General features: G+C 41.3%; 1 protein-coding gene across 1 annotated transcript in view; it reads right to left on the reverse strand.

Annotated features, from left to right (window-relative positions):
- Positions 1 to 2,181: 2,181 nt before the first annotated feature.
- Positions 2,182 to 18,169, reverse strand: part of RYK (receptor like tyrosine kinase) — a gene marked incomplete at its 3' end in the record, with an annotated part of 60,903 nt that continues 44,915 nt past the window's right edge. The window contains exons 10-15 of the mRNA XM_082003344.1: positions 15,545 to 15,614; positions 13,379 to 13,511; positions 11,473 to 11,582; positions 6,877 to 7,036; positions 3,142 to 3,278; positions 2,182 to 2,293 (exon numbers count right to left, since the gene is read on the reverse strand). Coding sequence (XP_081859470.1) covers positions 2,182 to 2,293; positions 3,142 to 3,278; positions 6,877 to 7,036; positions 11,473 to 11,582; positions 13,379 to 13,511; positions 15,545 to 15,614 — 722 coding nt within the window. The remainder of the gene's footprint in view (positions 2,294 to 3,141; positions 3,279 to 6,876; positions 7,037 to 11,472; positions 11,583 to 13,378; positions 13,512 to 15,544; positions 15,615 to 18,169) is intronic.

Genomic DNA, 18,169 nt, shown 5'->3' on the forward strand with positions numbered 1-18,169 from the left:
AGATGTCACTTCAGATATAGGTATCAGATGTGAACGGATCTTGCAAGGTATCCATCTTGAATGTGCACTCTATGGATGCTACCCTGTGAAGAACGTACAATACGCATACCACTTTCACCCCGGGCCGATTTCCAGTCTCAGGCAGGCCTTACAGCTATGACCTCTGTAGATCCCATAACACCACAGATCCGGACACAAATAACTCTGCCACTGATAGCTTTAACAACCAAGTCATTGTAAACAAGTCCTGACGTTGAGTAGTTTTCCTGGGTCAGAAAGGAAAGAGACGGCAGAATTCCACAGAGCCAAAGCCTTACTGCTATGCCCACACTCAGCGACTCCAAAGCCAGCCAAATGAAACCAGTTTCAGTTCATTCAAGCAAACACAGCCCATTATAACATGCCCAAACTTGAGCCAGCAGGAAAATTTCCTTCTAGGATAAATAAAGCAAGACTTGGTTCACGAGCCACAGAGAACTAATACCAAAGTACAGATAGGAAACCTCCTGCATTTTGAGGAATACTCCATCTTAACTCGGCAGTGCAAAGGGGCAGCCTGCGAGACTGAGAACAGACAGCACAAAGTTCTGCTTCACGTGATACTAATTAGAAAGGATTCATTTTCTTCAGCAAGGTTCAGAACTCTGGAAAGGACAAAAGCTGCACATCTGCATGACACAGCCAAATCTGGCTGCTGATACTTGCAGACCAGAGTCTCCTAAAATGCTACAATCGCCACAGAGCCTGTCAGGGCAATGCTCCCAACCACGCAGCTGCACAAACACTCGAGGTTATGGGTGCTTTACTCTGAAGATGGTGTGAGACGCAAGGCAATTGTTCATGTTTCACACTGTGCTGAAGTGCAACCTGCCTCATGGTGCCACCATGTAGAGGATGCAATCTACAGTTCATTTGGAGAATTGGAAGTTATTCCACAAGTAACTTTCTTACATATAATGAATGTTACTGAGGCTGAATGAATGGATCACCACACATTTTCCTAAAATACTATGTCCTCCTGAGTAACGTTCAACTCAAAATAACCTGGGGTGGAGTGGATATGTGGGCTAAAGAAGGCAGCAGGACAATATTTAAGTCTCAGGGACTAGTTCTGCAGGGAGGGAGGCAGGCAATCCACCTTGTCTTCATACCAACTCCAGCCCAGTGACAACCACCAACCTGCAATATCAATACACGGGGCAATGTGAGGGACCAAGCTTCCACGTTAGATGTAATAGAAAAACATTCTTTACTCTGCAAGTGTCTTTACAAATATATATTTATATATTTAAGCCCATTTCAGGCCATAAAAGCCCATAAAAAACAACCAGTACCTTTTTGAACAAGAGAAACTGCAATCCAGAAGTCTGAGGTGAAAGACTCCCACATAAGGGCTGCTTTGGCGCTTCTCTGAAGGCCTCTATTTAGCACATAAAACCATCTTAAAAAAAGTCACATCAGCCTTTTATCTGGAAGGAGGGGCACCTTTTTTACCCCACCTCTACTACTCTCTGTATGAGGTAAACTGGAATCACTTTTACATAATCACTTACTGCTTTTAAAAAGGGGATATTGTATCCTGAAGACCAGCTTTTCCAAAAAACATTCATGAATGGTTTAAAAAAAAGTAAGATGCCGCTTGTGGATCCAACCACAATGTGCTGTTGTCTCAAAATAGAAGAAGTTGATACTAAAAAGCTATTCCAGATACATACAAGTACAAACACTAGAGCTGGTCAGAAAGATCCAGTTTCAACATTTTTAAAAAGCAGGGAAAATTTTCTGCAGTGTGGCTTTTGCATGAATCTCCCCTCTCCTCACTTTTCTACCAGTTCCATATACCCTTCAAAAAAAAATCATGTGTCTGTCCTAAGAGTGCAAAGTCCATCCAAATCTCGTGTTTAAGTTCACTATCACTACACTTTAAAAATTCTGATGGCAAATAAAAAGGTCTCAATTTAACTTAGCAAAAGTGATATCTAGAAAATATTCAACATCAAGAGGTCTTACAAAAAACTTCAGACTACTAAAGCATTCTAAGGCACAGTGTTTTGGAAGAAGTGCTTTCTCCCTTTGGTGTTGCTTTATACACATCACGTGTGTGAGTCCGAATGACGCATGGAGCTGCAGGTGTATGCCATGCCTTCTCCCAATCAGTGAATTGAATCTTCTTCTGCAGTTTCAGACGTAGGCTCCCAATGCTGCATGAAATTCAGTTAGACATTGCACCAGCTGCTGAAACTTGGGTCTTTCTTCAGGATCTAGGGCCCAACAGCAGGCCATCACAGCAAACCTGCGAGGCAAAGACAAATGGAAGACATGAGAACGTAAGCCAGGTGACCACAGTCCCAACCTGAAAATGAAAAACAGCATTTGCCACTAGAAAACCTGCTGACCACAAAGAGAAAAGGAACCCTGTACCTTCTGATGAACAATGCTGAACAACTCCTTCAGACACCCAAAATGATCAATAAATGTGCTGTGACACTGAAAGCGCTGATTTGATTCAGGTTACAAGTCAGAGGCAATCCAGGAGGAAGCAATACATAATTCATTGGAAATTGCTCAACTATTGTAAAAGCATAGTTCAAAGCGTTTCTGCGGTTGGTTTACGGGAAGGGGATTTAGAAGAACAAGAACAGGTGAGGCAGAAGGTATGTCTCCTGTACCATTAGAATCATGAATAAACACCTCAAGCACTGCCATTTAACTCCATTACACACAATACTTCTCCGTAGTCTTGCTGACAGAACAGACATTCCCTCTACCTACAAACCTGGTGCCTTCCTACACTGCAGTCCCACAAACACTAAGCTAAAAACCCCCGGCCCCTTTGCCTCCCTCCTCCCATCCTGCTGATCAACCCCATTTCTCCCATGTGTCAGAATGAAGAAAAGGGTTGGGTCAAGATTAAGCAAAACTCAACAGCAAAAAAAAAAAAAAAACCCCAAGCATTTAATTTTAGCCTGAGTTTTTTGACGTAGGTCACTAAAGCCACACAAATACTTACAGGAGGGTCAGCCTAAAAGGCAGAATAAACAGGCAGGGGAAGGCAAAGCTGGCTGTTTCATTGACAAGGCTGGCTGAACATGTTGGTTACAAAATAGACATTTTATCCTCTCTCCAAAAACATGCACTTACAGTTCATCAGGGCAGTTGATTGGCTGAGCTATTCGATAGCCATCCTTTAAATAAGCAGCCATCTCAAAGGGGTCGATATCGACATACGGAGTCTGTCCTAAAGTCATCAGCTCCCACAGCGTTACTCCGAAGGCCCACTAAAAAGAAATTGTAGAGCATTAACAGAGCATGCCGAATTCTGAGAGCTCCTTCAGACATTCCACAAAATCAGTCATAAGTAAGGCTACACAGACTAAGAAAGCTTTAGATAAATGCTATATGTATCCAAGTTCAACATGGCAATACTTTGTCTTGAATAGGGACAATTAAGAATCACAGAACAGGTGTTAAGTTGAAATAAAATGAAATTCTTAGTGCACTAAGAATTAAGTGCTAAAAAAAAAAAAAAATCATGTATTTACTGCATTTTTCCAGCATGACATTTCAAAACACTTAACAAATCGAAGGAATATTAAACACTAAACTTGCTCTTCTGAAAAAATTAACAATTTAATATTACATTTTACCTCTTGAAAACACTACACAAAATTCCTACGAGTTCCGTGAAATTCAAAGGTTCAGAAGAGCAGACTGAATGAAACCATCATTTTTTTAAATCATCTGTATACTTGGAGTATATGTTCAGAAGTAGGACTCATGAGAAAAATAAAGATTTCATCTAAGTAAACCTGACAGCTGGATTAGCATTCAACACGTTCAGCCACCAATATGTGCCAAAAGGAGCGTAAGGTGATGAAAAATCAATCAATTCATGTGCCAGCACAGTACAAGTAAAATGATTTACTAGCTGGTATCAAGAGACCCAAGAGACAAGACATAGATGGTGCTGATACTGCACGCTGATGATTCACTGCTGAAGTTACAAATGCTGCAAACATCATCATTTATTAAAAAGGGGCAGAATTCTGCAAACCTCAGAAGATTCTTGGTTTTCATGAAAAGAAACCCCGCCCCCCTCTCGAGCAAAGCCTTAATTAAAGGATGCTGTCAGTGATGGGAAGCGCAGAGCTAGAGAATGGCAGGGGCACGGATGTGGCCTCGCTCTCAACAGCCACGTATTAGCAGCTTGGGCAGGCAGAATACTGCTTTGAGCATATAGCTACATCTAATTCCATAAGTAACGGCATAAAAACGGCATAAAGAGATGCAGAGCTTCATTCCAACAGAGGGGAAAAACACCCACAGAATTAAAATTCAACAGGAATCGTGTTGTTTTTCTACGCTTTGGCTGACTGATATAACTGTTGGCAGAGGAGGAACATGCTAGAAATGTTTCAAGCCAGCAAAACCATTTAAAAGAAATGCATCCAAAAAGCAAGCCTAGAACGCGTGCCAACTGCATCTTAGCAGACACCACCTAAACTGTTTGTAACAGATTTCACCACCGATTATAAGTTACATGCAACTGATAGCTAGATTTGTTCCTAGCAAGTAGACGAAAACATGTTACACCACAATTGTGAAAAACATCCAGGTAAATGCAAAGATGATATTTAGGGCAGATAGTATTTTCTACACTTAGAAAAACTGGCCATTTTTGCACACTGCAGAAGTCAGAGAGCAACATATGCAAAGTTAGTAACTATGTACTAGAAGCTGAGTTGCACTGATGCCTATATAATGCAAAAAGGAATTCTGTGTTGAAATAGTGTGGAATATATGCTGAATTGCACTAGAGTTCTCTGAATTGGTCACGATATTGAAGTGCCTTCATCCTAATAAAATTCTAGGTTTCACCACCAGTGTTACATAAGCTTTTATTTCCAAGTCCAGTCTTCACAAACAGTGAATGCTTTCACGTTCCAGATTAAAATAAAAAAAAAAGAACACAACATTTAAATTGATCCCATTTAGTTTTATAAAAACATGCTTTTACAGGCAACTTTTATTTCCTGTTCTGTCTTCAAGTTTGGTATAACACAAAACCCCACACATTTTCCAATGGGTACAGAAGTATTTCTGGAGCAGAGCTGACTCCCTCCCTTCCTTTTTTTTTTTTTTGTTTGTTTTGTTTATGTGACTTGAACACTAGTACAGAGACCATGGCAATGAGGGGGGGGGGGAAAAAACAACCAGAACTTTTCAAAGGCTTTCTAAGCTAGCACATTTTAAGATGCAGATTACTGTCTCTGGATGTAGCCCTGTTAAGAAGAGCAGCATTACCAAAGAAAATACCCCCTTAGAAGGAAAACACAGATCATAAGGGCAAGTCCTTTATCATTAATTAGCACTCAAATTACTACAGGCTCATCTTCAAGGACAAGCTCCTGTAAGCACAAGAACAGCCCTGATGTGCAGGAAGCTGGTAGAAGGCCACTGTGGATGCGCTAATTTCAGACGCTAAGGCAGACGCAGGAGAAGGCTACTTGAGGAACACAGTGAGAATGCATCGGCAAGCAGGGCTGCAGTCTGGAAAACCAAAGCTCAGCAGAGTTAAAACTACCAAGAAATGCCCGCTGAGAGAAACCTTCAGGCTGCACTGAAGCCAAGCGCGGACACACCAGACCACTGTACCAGATGGGATGCATCCACGGGTGCCAAGGGAGCAGGCTGAAGTCACTGCAACGCTGCTCTCATCGTCTTTGAAAGGCCACCGCAACTGGGGGTGGTTGGTGACAAGTGGGAAACAGGCACCCTCTTGAAGAGGTGGGATCCAGGGAACTACGGGCCGGGCAGTCTAACATCAGCTAATGCTAGGGAGCACATGATCCTGGAAGTCACTTCCATGCGTATGAAACATAAAGGTGTCTGGGAACAGCCAGCGTGGATTTATCAAGGGCACTGAACCTCAGTAATTCTTTGTCAAGAAGATAGCGTTTAGCGAACACGGGCTGAGCAAGGGATGTTCACCTTGACTTCAGCAAGGCCTCTGACATCATCTGCCACAGCATCCTTAGAGCCAAATCAGTGAGATGTTGACGTTAAAGTGGCTGTACTATTGGACTCAGATTGCTGTGATCAGCAGTACTAATCCAACTAGCAGCCAGTTACTAGTGGCATGGCTCAGGAATCAATACTGGTTTATCTTCCTTAACAGCCTGGACTCTCAGGAAGTTTGTGGATGATTTCAATCTGGGCAGAGTAGCTGACAGGCTGGAGGACAGGGTTCTGCAGAAGGACCTCGAGAAGCTGGAGAAACAGGCTGACAGGAACCTCAAAGATCAAGGAAAGCAAATGTGAAGTCCCACATGTGGGAAGGAATAGCTCCATGCACCGGGACGGGCTGAGGCTGACCGCCTAGAAAGCAGCTTTGCAGAAAAGGACCTGGTGAAGAAGCTGACCACACCAGCAGCATGCTCTTGAAGCAAAAAAAGCCAGCTGTGTTCTGGGCTGTGTTAGCATGAGTAGAGCCAGCAGGCCAAGGGAAATGATTCTTCTCTTTTCTCTGTCTGTGAGACTGCAACCAAAATACGCTGTTGTGACCTCTGGATCGTGTTCATTCAAATAGCAGACAAGTCCCAGTACAGATTGCTCACTGAGTTTAATTGCCTTCCTGCTAACGCTACCAGGGAGAACAGGGTGTGACAGACAATTTTGCCATGCAAGAAGGGTCTGCTCAACCTTTGAACTATCTGCCACGAGCAGCAAGTGGAGAAAGAAGGTGTACAGATGCTGTTCTGGACAAATAACTTATCTATTCAGCGCTATGATTCTCCAATAGCTGAAAAAAGGGAAAAATGTCAACAAAGCTCATTTACAAAATGTAAGTGAAAAAAAACCAACCAAACAACTTACCACATCACTAGCACTGGAAAATTCATTGTTAACCAGGCTTTCGAGAGCCATCCATCGAACTGGTCTGTTTTCATTATCTCCCAGGCAATGGTAGTCCATAGGAAATAGGTCTCGAGATAGCGCATTGTCTGTAATCTTAACCTGAAGTGCATCGTCAATGCTAATTTAAAAGAACAGAAGTATTTAGCAAACTTGGCATTACAGTTTTACAGAAAATATTTATGCTCACCCTTAAGTTTCAGGCTTGGGATTTAATTGGGGAATGCTAATCACACTATCAGCTTCAAAGGGCTAGATCGAGACATGCTTATTCTGTGATTATCAAATATTATCAAAAAAGCGTTTATTCTGCGTTAACAGATAAGCACTAGAAAAATCGGCAGTCTTAGATTAAATAAAATCAAACATTTACAAGTAAAAAAAAAATACAGTTAAAGCAAACAAACAACTCCCTTACATTATTCCTGCTCTCTTGGATATGGCCTTTCAGTTCAATTAAATTAATTTTTGCTATCGTACCTCTATAGCAATAATGAGCCAAAGCTTTAAGCAAAGCAAGATCTAGTAATATCTTGTTAAAGCAACTGATATTATCTGTAGCCTAAAAGCTTGTCTCTAATCAAGCAATACCATTTGCTCTAGTGAGATGTTATTTATTCCCTCAATAAAAGACATTAATTCTGACTGTTGTCAGAAATAGCATATTGGCTAAGGGAAACTTACTTTTAATCAAAAAAAGATGCCTCAAAAAAGCACACAGAGCCTACTGATTTTTTTCTCCCCTTCTGGGCTGTCAATTCATGCTCTTTTGAACTTTAAAAAAGTGTCTAATAAAGTTGGAATTACTCATCAACATCTGACTTCATAATATGGGTAAGATGTTAGCTTTAACATCTTACGACAAAAATACAGAAATAACATCGGGTTTGGAGGGTTGTAAAAAAAACGATGGTTTTCTGACTTTTCATTTTGTCAAGTATTTATTTATATTTATGAGAAAAATTAAACAGAAATGCTTAATTTGTGTGTTCCCCACAAGATACTTGACTATCTTCTTATTTATCTTATTCTATGCACTTTCAGGTCAGTGCACTGCTCTCAAAATTTATAGACCAGGAAATCTCCATATCTAATCACTCTTACGAGTTCAGAGAAATTCCTAGAAGACCTGTCTATAAACAAATACAACACAATGGGTAATATTCCAGTGACTAGAGAGCTCTGACTTGTGTATGCCCACCCTATCTGGGCCCAACCGTGCCATAGGCATTTGAGACCAAAAGTATTTCCTCCCTTAACGAACCTGCCAAGACCTCTGCAATCCTGGCTCTCTCCCCAAAATTAGGGCAGAGGTATGTAGGTCCGATACACTTTATATCAACTCCTCCCAGTCTTTCACCCCACAGGAACAGACCCGGGGAACAAAGGGATGGCAGAAGAACAAAGCCCTTCAAGGAATCCTGGCTACTGGCATCCTCTTTTTCTCTTTAGGCTAGCGCAGGACTCCTGGTACTGCAGCACAGATCAGTAGATGCTCGGCTCCTACCTGCATGTCCCATGCAGAAGTAGTGCCAGGTGCACTATGAATTGATCTTTATTGCCAGAACTCCGGATCACATGTACAGCAACTAAAGCAAAGCTGGACTTTGCCCCAGGAGGGCAGAGAGTCAAGCTGTCTGGACTACCGACCCGTCGCGCAGCAAGGGCATGAGGCAATTAATTCACTGCACGGAAATGAGAGGTTGTCACAAGGTAATTTCCCTGAAGCAGTTTATGATCTTTGTCTCCTGTGGTACCACTTCTTCCTCATCATGTTCACCAGAGAGGAAAAGCAAAAGGAATTAGGAAAAAAGTCTCTAAGGAACCGTATCAAACTGAGCATCCTTACACAGTGTAAGAGTCAGGAAAGATTCTGCTGGACTAACTTGGTGGCACCAGTTCAAAAGCACAAGGGATGGCTGCAGGGTGGATCTCCCAGCATTTGCTACACCAACAGTGCCTGGTGCCAGTGCTGCGAGTAGAGCACGTGCAGTAAATAAAAGAATATCCCAGGACAAGCATGAGTGCTTAAGCATCTCCCAGCTTTCTCTATCAGACCCTGTAATGCAACATCAGAAGCTTTGTTGGCCCTGGTTGGGATGTTTGAAGAACAGGACAAAGACAGCACCTGGCAGGATCGCACAGTTTTGTGGACACAAGCGTGAGGGACAAAAGTTGTAGCAATAGTGACCACTGACAACCCTGAGGGGCTAGGCAGAGAAGTCCACCCAAATCTCAGGACCAGGACTCATCCTGTTGTGAGGAATGTGACCCACATTTTACTATTAATTGCTGAGCCAGATGTTCACAGGTCTCTAACGGACACCAGTGGCATGGCCCCAAGGCAGACCATACACTAGAAGAGCATGCGGTCCATGAAAAGTGCAAAGACAGAAACTGAGCTTCCACTTCAAGGACTACATAGGAAAAAAATCAAAGCAAACCCCCGGTCAAGAAGAGATACAACAAGCTGGTTCAACAGCTGTGGCCTGAAGGAGGGACTGATGCCTTGAGGATCGTAGGAGATACTTCCAAGGGTATTGTCCTGGTTTCAGCCAGGATAGAGTTAATTTTCTTCACAGAAGCTAGTCTGAGGCTATGTTTTGGATTTGGGATGAGAAAATGTTGATTACATGCTGATGTTTTGAGTTGTTGCTAAGTAGTCAAGGACAGTCCAACTTCTCGCGCTGGCCTGCCAGCGAGAAGGCTGGGGGTGCATGGAGAGCTGGGAGGGGACACAGCCAGGACAGCTGACCCAGGCTGGCCAAAGGGATATGCCATACCATATGACATCATGCTTGGTATTTAAAGCTGGGATGAAGAAGAAGAAAGGGGTAGAAGGACATTGGGAGTGATGGTGTCTGCCTTCCCAAGAAACCGTTACGCGTGATGGAGCCCTGCTTCCCTGGAGTCGGCTGAACCCCTGCCTGCCGACGGGGAGTACTGAATGAATTCCTTGGTTTGTTCTGCTTGTGCGTGGCTTTTGCTTTCCCTATTAAACTGTCTTTATCTCAAACCATGAATTTCCTCACTTTTACTCTTCCGATTCTGTCCCCTGTCCCATTGCGGGGGAGTAAGCGAGCGGCTGCGTGGGGCTTAGTTGCTGGCTGGGGCTAAACCGCGACAGGTATCTTGGAAAGCATGATGGCAAATAAGGAAAAAAAATTCACAAAGCAAAAAGTTGAATGGTATAGAAGCCAAAGAACAGGAACTGAGACAGTGACCCAGTCACTCCTGCCCAGGCAATTGAGAAGCCTGGAGATTCAGGAGTGTGCTAGAGTCTTTGCACCCTTGCTCTGGCAGAAGACAGGGCCAGACAGATTTGGGCAGCAATTCTGAGAAATTAACTAGTTTAATCAACAATATTTTCATAAAACAGACAGAAGAAGAGTTAAGAAAATGGCTAGACCATAAGGCATTTTATTCTCTTCCAAAAAATAAATGAAGCATCGTAACTGAGGGAATGCAAGATGTACGTTCATGCCAAGTGATCCCATGATGATGTTCTGTTTCATAAATGAAATTATTTACGATAAAGCAGAGCTCATCAAATCTCAAAATCACCTCTAATAGCCAATTTCACATTAAAGACTTTATATTTATCAGTAGTTCAGTTACTTCATTGACCGACACTTTGTACACAGCTCTGGGGTATAACCCAGAGGTTGCTTCTCTCTCCTTTTTCTTTCATTGCAAGTTCGTTAAGAGACCGGCACATGTCCTTTGGGGGCGGGGTGGGGGGAGACAAAAAGGAGAAGCGTTTCTCCAAATCAAGAAATTGAATTCAAGGCTTCAAACGTGGTCTTGAATTCTGAAAAGTAACTGTGTTACTTGAATTGTGAGGTTGTTTGCAGATATCCTAGGACTAAGCTCATGGACTAACTGCCCCTTTAGGTATTTTCAGATGTTTAGTTAAGTTTAGGCAGAACCCTGTATTTTCTATGTTGCCCCTATGAAAGCAGGTGGAGAATGAGCACAGCTGGTGGTCTCCGAGTGATTTGGTTTATAGAAAACCACCGAACACCTCAAATAATATCTGTATTTTGAGGGCATAACCCAGTCAGAAGATGGTCTCAACTCCCACTTCAGCATTTCTACCATTTACAGAGCACATTCATATCTATCCATCATTTGACAACTAAGAAATCTACCAGCGATCAAAGCCATTAGGCTTTTTTTTTTTTTTTTAAAAAAAAAATTAAGAACACCAACTTCATACAAAAATCTATTCATTGGTAAACAGCCAAAGATATTTTAAGTTTTTATTAAAGTTTAAGGGAAACTTTTGTATTTTTCAAGACTTTGAAAAAAAAAATGACAGACAAAACCTAGCAAAAGTATTTAAGATGAGGATATTCTGCTTTCTTGAAAACTATGCTTTCTGGTTCACCTTCTGTTTAGAGGAAAACAACTTCACTGACAAGACCATTCACCCAAAATTTGGAAAAAAAAAACCACACAGTGGTAAAGTTCAGGTCAATTGGAGAAAGCCCATCCTAGCCCTAGCTACCAACGTAACATTGCCTGCACCATGACTCTACCCCGTTGAGTACTTACACACAGTTTCTAGCAGCCAGGTCTTTATGAATGACCTCCCGTCTAGCCAAATAACTCATTCCACAGGCAATCTGAATAGCCATATGTACAAGATCCTGCTGGGAAATTGCCTGCAAAAGCACAGAACAATAATCATTGTAAAACTGCAAGCCCAGTGCCTGCTAGGTCAGTGTTTTTGTGGTATTCTAGTGCCCCCTCTCCTCACCTTTGGTGGCTGATGCTTTCCAGTACCTTATTACAGACCTTACCACATCTTGAAAACTTATGAAGACTCCTTATTTTACATTTTAATTTTTTTTTTTTTTTTGACATGACAGGGGCAAATGTTTCCAATTTGCAACTGCCTCACTGCTACACAGCTTTTCCTTTGATTAGGGGTGAACATAGGCAAAAAATGGTCAATTTTACCCTTCTTACCACACTTTTTTCACTTAGCCAACTCATTTTCAGCAGCAGAGCACAAACAGCAGTCAAAATTCTTGTTGCTATCTGTTGCTGAAAACTAGTATCAAAGGCTGTTGCTCCATCTACTTTTACAACTTCAGTCCTATAGAAATTAAACCCTTGCATGTATTTAGACCCTGGGTTCACTCTTCCATTTCCACAGTGTTTCAGAAACTTCAGTATGTAGCTGGACACACTGAAGTTGCAAGTGCAGGGGTTAAAATAAACCAAATACTAAAGTAAAACAATAATAAACTGGCTTCCTCATTAACAGGCTGTTATTAAGAACAGCAGCCATGTAGTATTTCAGAAAACTCAAGAACTTGCTTCAGGTATTTGTAGAAAAATTCCATCTTAAAATAAGTATCTAGGACACCAAATGCCGCATTTTTTGACAGTTAAGTACAGTCACACCTAGTCACTAGGAGGCAACTCCTGTTTGACATAATACAGATTATAAATACCATTTCTGCTTAAATTCTTGGAAAGGGATACTGGTGCGTTGTATAGGGATTTATAACTCGGATTAAGCAGCAAAACAAGTAAAATCAACGCTGAAAGATCCCAGCATCTTATCACAACTTGTAAATTAACAGAGGTAGGTGGCCCTTGTTAGTTTGAAATCCGGTACATAACCGGGACAAAAGCTGACCTCAGGAAACAAGATTTCATTTTGTGCTTGATTTAGCCTAAGGACTGAAACCAAACCAAGGTGAAGTTGAAGAAAAGACAAGGTAATCCTAACACGGGGGATAGCTTTAATGCATATACACATCCATCACTAAACGCTTATCCAGATTTTTAAAAATAGGCAACGTATCTAGGAGTATTTTCTTTCTCACTCCTCATGAAATATATGCAACAGGTTCCACTGAAATACAGTGAAGTTATGAATGCTAGAGAGCACCTACAGAAGTAAGAAAGACATTTAAAAAAAAAAAAATCAGAGATGGCTTCTTTTAGTATCTAAAGTTAAATAAATCCAGTTATTTTACTTAATAGCAAATCTACAGCAGCACCTTAAAAATTTAACAGAAGTGCTTTATGCTTACAATAAAATAATTGAGAACTACAGTAAAGGGATAACCTATAAATTATACCAAAAATAAAATCAGTAAATCCGAAACTTCTCCACAGACTATTTTCCCCTGTGTATTCTAACTTAAATCTACAATCATACACCATTTTATCTAATTTTTAGTATTTTTTTTTAAGATATATTGCTATACCAGCTACTACCCTAATCAGAGTTTAACTCAGCTTCATGCCCTCTGAACATCTGTGATAAACACAGCCAAGAATGTTTTCCTTGTATGAATAAAGACAAACACTTGCTAGGGAACCTGCCTGTGATTCTCTCATTGTCACAACAGAACAGGCAAATACCACAACTATTTCTTTTAAGGCACATACACAGATGACAAACCAAGTCTACGTTTAATGACAAGATTTCTGAGTGTACCTGAGGATTGTTGGCCTCTACCAGCTTGCACTGTCGCAAGAATAGTTTAAGGTTCCCCCAGTTCATATAAGGCAGCAGCACCATTGGTTTCTCTCCCTCCTCTATACAGACATGAGTGATAGGCAGCAGATTCCTGGAAGACAGGGAAAGAAATTCCTAATTTCATTAAACTGAAATTTGATAAAGGTCTTCTCGAGCCCTAAATATAGTAAGTTAAAGCAATTCAACATTGAAGAAAAGCATTTAATCTTGCATTATGAATTGCAGAGCATAAGGTCTCCAGATAACTAAAGCCCTAGACAATTTTATTTTTTTCATGAGATATTTGAGTACTTTCCCATTAGGAAGAGCCCTCCAAGTTTTTTCACTTGGTCCAAAAGGGGCTGAAATAAGTTTCTGTGAATACAGGTTATCACTTATATTAAGAAGGGATATGTCCTCAATTTGGAAGTGTATCATTCTAAATGCAACTATAGATATGAAATATATTAGCTCTATTACAGTGGTTTACAAAAAAGTCAAAACATCATGTTTGATCCACTTGAAAAATAACAGAACAGAAAATTTTAGTTTTGTATCAACTAAACACTAAATTGCCGTCTAAATGCAGAAATATCTGAGGAGTTTTATCCCAGGTGTTCTAGAATCACAGAACATTTAGGTTGGAAAAGACCTTTAAGATCATTGACTCCAACCATAGACCTAACAGTGCCAAGTCCACCACTAAACCACTTTAAAGGTCCCCTCTAACCCTCCTTATGGCCCAGATAACCCCCATGCTGCATTGTTTCTAAACATCTTCCTATAATATCAACATATGAAGTTGTAGAAACTTGAAACAAACCATATATAGTTTCAATTTTCCATGAAACTTTTTTTTTAAAAAACTGTATCTTCTATTGAAAACATATTAGTAATAAGTCTCCAGTGAGTTATAGTGATTTTTAAAAGGGAACCTGGGAATTTCCTGTTCTAACTTGAAGATGCCAGGTGTCACACCCATGAGCTCTACATACCCATGTGGCTCCACCTTTGATCAAGACAAAGGTCCCGGCTTTATAGGCGGTGTACAGAAGAAAAGCTTTTTGGACTTTTTCAGGAGTTTAATTTGTAACAGGGAGGGTAACAGCTGATTTTGTATGATGTGAGGGGGGCTGTGTAATTTTGTTTTGATTTTAAGTATGTTTCCCCAAGAACCTCCTACTCCTCTTAATACAATCCTGTATTTTAGGAAAGGCCTTAACTATAATAGCTCTTGGAAAAGCAACTTTTAAATGCACTGTAGAACTAATAATTCTGATGGAACTATTTTAATTTCCTTCACATTACCAGTAAAAAAGATCAATTACCAGTCTAGGGATTTGACTATGAGCATAGGTTTCTTCTTACCTGCAACCTTGCCAGTAACGAAGATCTTTAAGGCCAATTTCAGCCTTTAATCCAAACTGCAAAACTGCCACTAACTCAAGCTGTTTGGGGCATCGATTCAAAAAACTTAAGCCATCACCCCCAAGAACCATGCCATTAATTCTTAAGGAATAAATCCCATCAGTTATATGATTATGCCATACCAGGACAACACACTAAAAAGCATTTCCTTGTATCCGTGTGGGACCGTACCTTAATCACAGTACTTCTCTGTGCCACGTAGAAAATTATAAACAATACAAACCAGACTAGTAAATCAGCTAAACTGACAATCAACCTGCATATATTACTCTTGTCATCACTAAGATCCCGCCACATTTAACAACTAGCCTGTGCAAGAACCAGCGTCAACCAACATGTGCCTGCAGCACTTTTACTGTAATAACTAAGAAGATATAGAAGTAATATCTACCCACATTTCACTGCGAGGCTTGGAACACCAAACCAAAGACTCTCCCCATTTTCCCTGCACACCACCACCATTTGATTTTATGGACTGCGCACCTGGGGAAAAAGCTTATAAGCACTCTTTGCAATAAGAAGTGTGTCTAGAATTCTGTATTTTGAAGTGACACAAAAATAGTTTCTGCTCTTCATGGCTCAAAAAAAATTTTCAAACATACAATATGTTGCTGAATTGGGAAAAAAAATTTGTTTCTTCTCCCCTAAGGAACATTAAGCACAAGTATTTTCAGCTCATACAGATACAGTTTTGCTTATAAACACTGCTTAGCTTACCTGTGATGAAGTCCTCTGAGTTTACAGCTTTCAGTCAGCATCATTGTCACCTGTACCTCTGAGGCTTGATCTAATTTAAAAAACAAAAAGGAACCGCAGATATAACTTTGGAAGCAAATCAACCTATTAATTAAAATTTGGTCCAGATCTGCAAGGTCAGCTGAGCACAAACAGAACTTGTTTGTCTACTTTTTTTTTTTTAATGGAATTTACAAAACCCCAAACAAGTAAGCCAAGTTCTAGGGCATATTTCTGCTTAAACAAATGGGGTGAAGCCAAAAAAGGAAATAAAACATAGTCCAGGTGCTGACAGACTGTACTTTTGCCACTTCCTGACAGCTTCTGGGCAGGCACGAACCGCCTGCACTAGGCAGCGCAGGTCACATCCTGAGCACGGGGCCGGTGCTGCCGGGACAAGGGGAGCACGCTGTGCGTTTCCCAAAAGCACAGAAGCGCTCAGAAGACGCCGGTTCGCTGCTGAATTACAAGTATAGGCTTCTACAGATTGCTTCCACACTGATGGAGACCATTATATTTCTAGATTTACTTATTTACAGCTCTTTACTTGAAACACTTGACTCTTGGTAACCTTAGAAATGTTTGCTGTTCTCTTCCCCACCTTTCAAAAAAAAAAAAAAAAAAAATCACTGCAGCCAGCAAAAATTCAAGCATCTCTGATAACTCCAGTAACCCACAGCAATCAGAACATCTACGGGGCAGAAGCAGAAGTGTTGCCTGTAACCCCTTCCCCACAAGCATTTTTGTGTTTGGGGGTCCCCCCGCCCCGACAGCAAGAATCAACAGGGAAGCTTAGCGCAATCTAAATCTCACAATCCCACCCTCCTCATACCTGAGTGCATTTTCTGACCCTCCTTCATGCTAGAACCAGTACCAGTGTGTCTAGGCAGCAAGCTAGCACAGGAGAGCACCCAGCAAAGGCCCATCAGTTTTCCTTGCTGCATTAGGATGAATTCACATATTACAGATGAGTCAAACCAACATTTTACTGCCCTGGGAGGAAGAAGAGGAGATAACTCATCTGCTCTTTTCCCTTCTTCATGGTCTTGCTCTCCTCCCTGTACCAGCTCTGACGCCCTTTCCTAACTAACTTTAACCCTGCAGAAGAAAACATGATTTTTGACTGTGCTGAGTGTTGAACATGGTCAGTGTAGGTGAGACCAAGGTAGGGAAAGAAAGCACAAAGCCCAGAGGGAGAGCACGGCTTCCCCCTCGTAGCAACAGCAAGCTAAATAGATAGGCTCTAACCATAATACACGAATTGGCATTTAGCTTTCCAGATCTGCTGGAAGGGGAGACAGCTTCAGGCACAAGACAGCTCCTGCCTAAGAAGGGCTCATCAAAAGAGAAATCACGCAGCTCAAGAACCTGCGAGCCACAAAACATCAGCTGGATTGAGAAAGTTCCCCTAAGCCAGGGAAAGGAATGATATCCCAAGGCAAACTACTTCAAAGGCTGCTTCACCACCTCAGCTCAGGAGAGATTAAAAAGGAGACATGCCTTCCCAAAAGCATACAGGCACTGAAAAAAAAGGAGGCGATCAGGAAATGGAGGTTATAGGTGTCGATACAGGTCCCAGCCAGAGGCACTGCACCCTGAGCATGCTTGGAAACTACTAAGGAGCACCACTGCCTAGACCCTGTACAGGCTGGAAGGATCGAGACCACCAAAAGCAAGTCCAGACACAGAAGTGCCATTAGATTAGTGACAATTATGGCTGCAGTATATTATGGGATGCAGCAAAACGATGCATTTCCTCGTATTTGATAACAAGGACGTACGAGGGGAAGGTATGAACAGGTTCGTGCAGTGCAGGAGACAAATATTTAAGTAATGGTCAGCTGAAGCCTCTAGTTTGCACTCCAACACACAGAGGCATGAGAAAGAGAAGGTCCTACCTAGTGTGCAGAAACAGCTCTCAAGTGTTTTATATGTGATGAATTTGATACGTAGGAGACTTCAAAAGGCTTGTTAACAAGTAAGAAAAAAGAAGAAACTACATTAAAATGAAGTTATAGAGGCATGAATGGCTGAATCATCCAATAAAGGGCAAGAAGCATTAAAAATAGAGGTGTAAAGGCATATTGTAAGAAGCTAGAGGAACTGCCAGCAGGCTACTAGTATCCAGCTTCAGGATTAAATGCATTAATTAATAGAACTCAAAGACCACAACATCTTCAACCCAGCATACAACGAAGGGAGGAAAGAGATTACTAGGTGTGGGTTTCAGCCGATTAACTCGCTTATATGTTCTTTGGCCCTGTGCTTGCTTAACTGGTTTGCTTTTAATTATAAGAGCCACCATGCAATAATTCAAAGCTCTGTATCACAGATTATTTAAGACTGGCTTTAAAATCTACAGAACAAGTTAATCTAGTTTGGACAATGCGCATGTTAATCTCTTCACGCTAACGCTGTAAGAGACGACACTTCTGCCGATGCCTTTCCCTTTCCATCACGCAGGGTGTTTTTCAGCAGGTCACTCTTACGTTTCATTGTTTTCTTTCAGTTCAGAGACACTCCGCTATAGCCGTCGAGCACCCAAAAGGACGATTGACTCCCATTCAAGTATATACGGAAATCTAAATCTTATCTTGTGAAACAGTC

The sequence above is a fragment of the Phaethon aethereus genome, assembly GCF_964289735.1.
Source record: "Phaethon aethereus genome assembly, chromosome: 9".
Lineage (NCBI taxonomy): Eukaryota > Metazoa > Chordata > Aves > Phaethontiformes > Phaethontidae > Phaethon > Phaethon aethereus.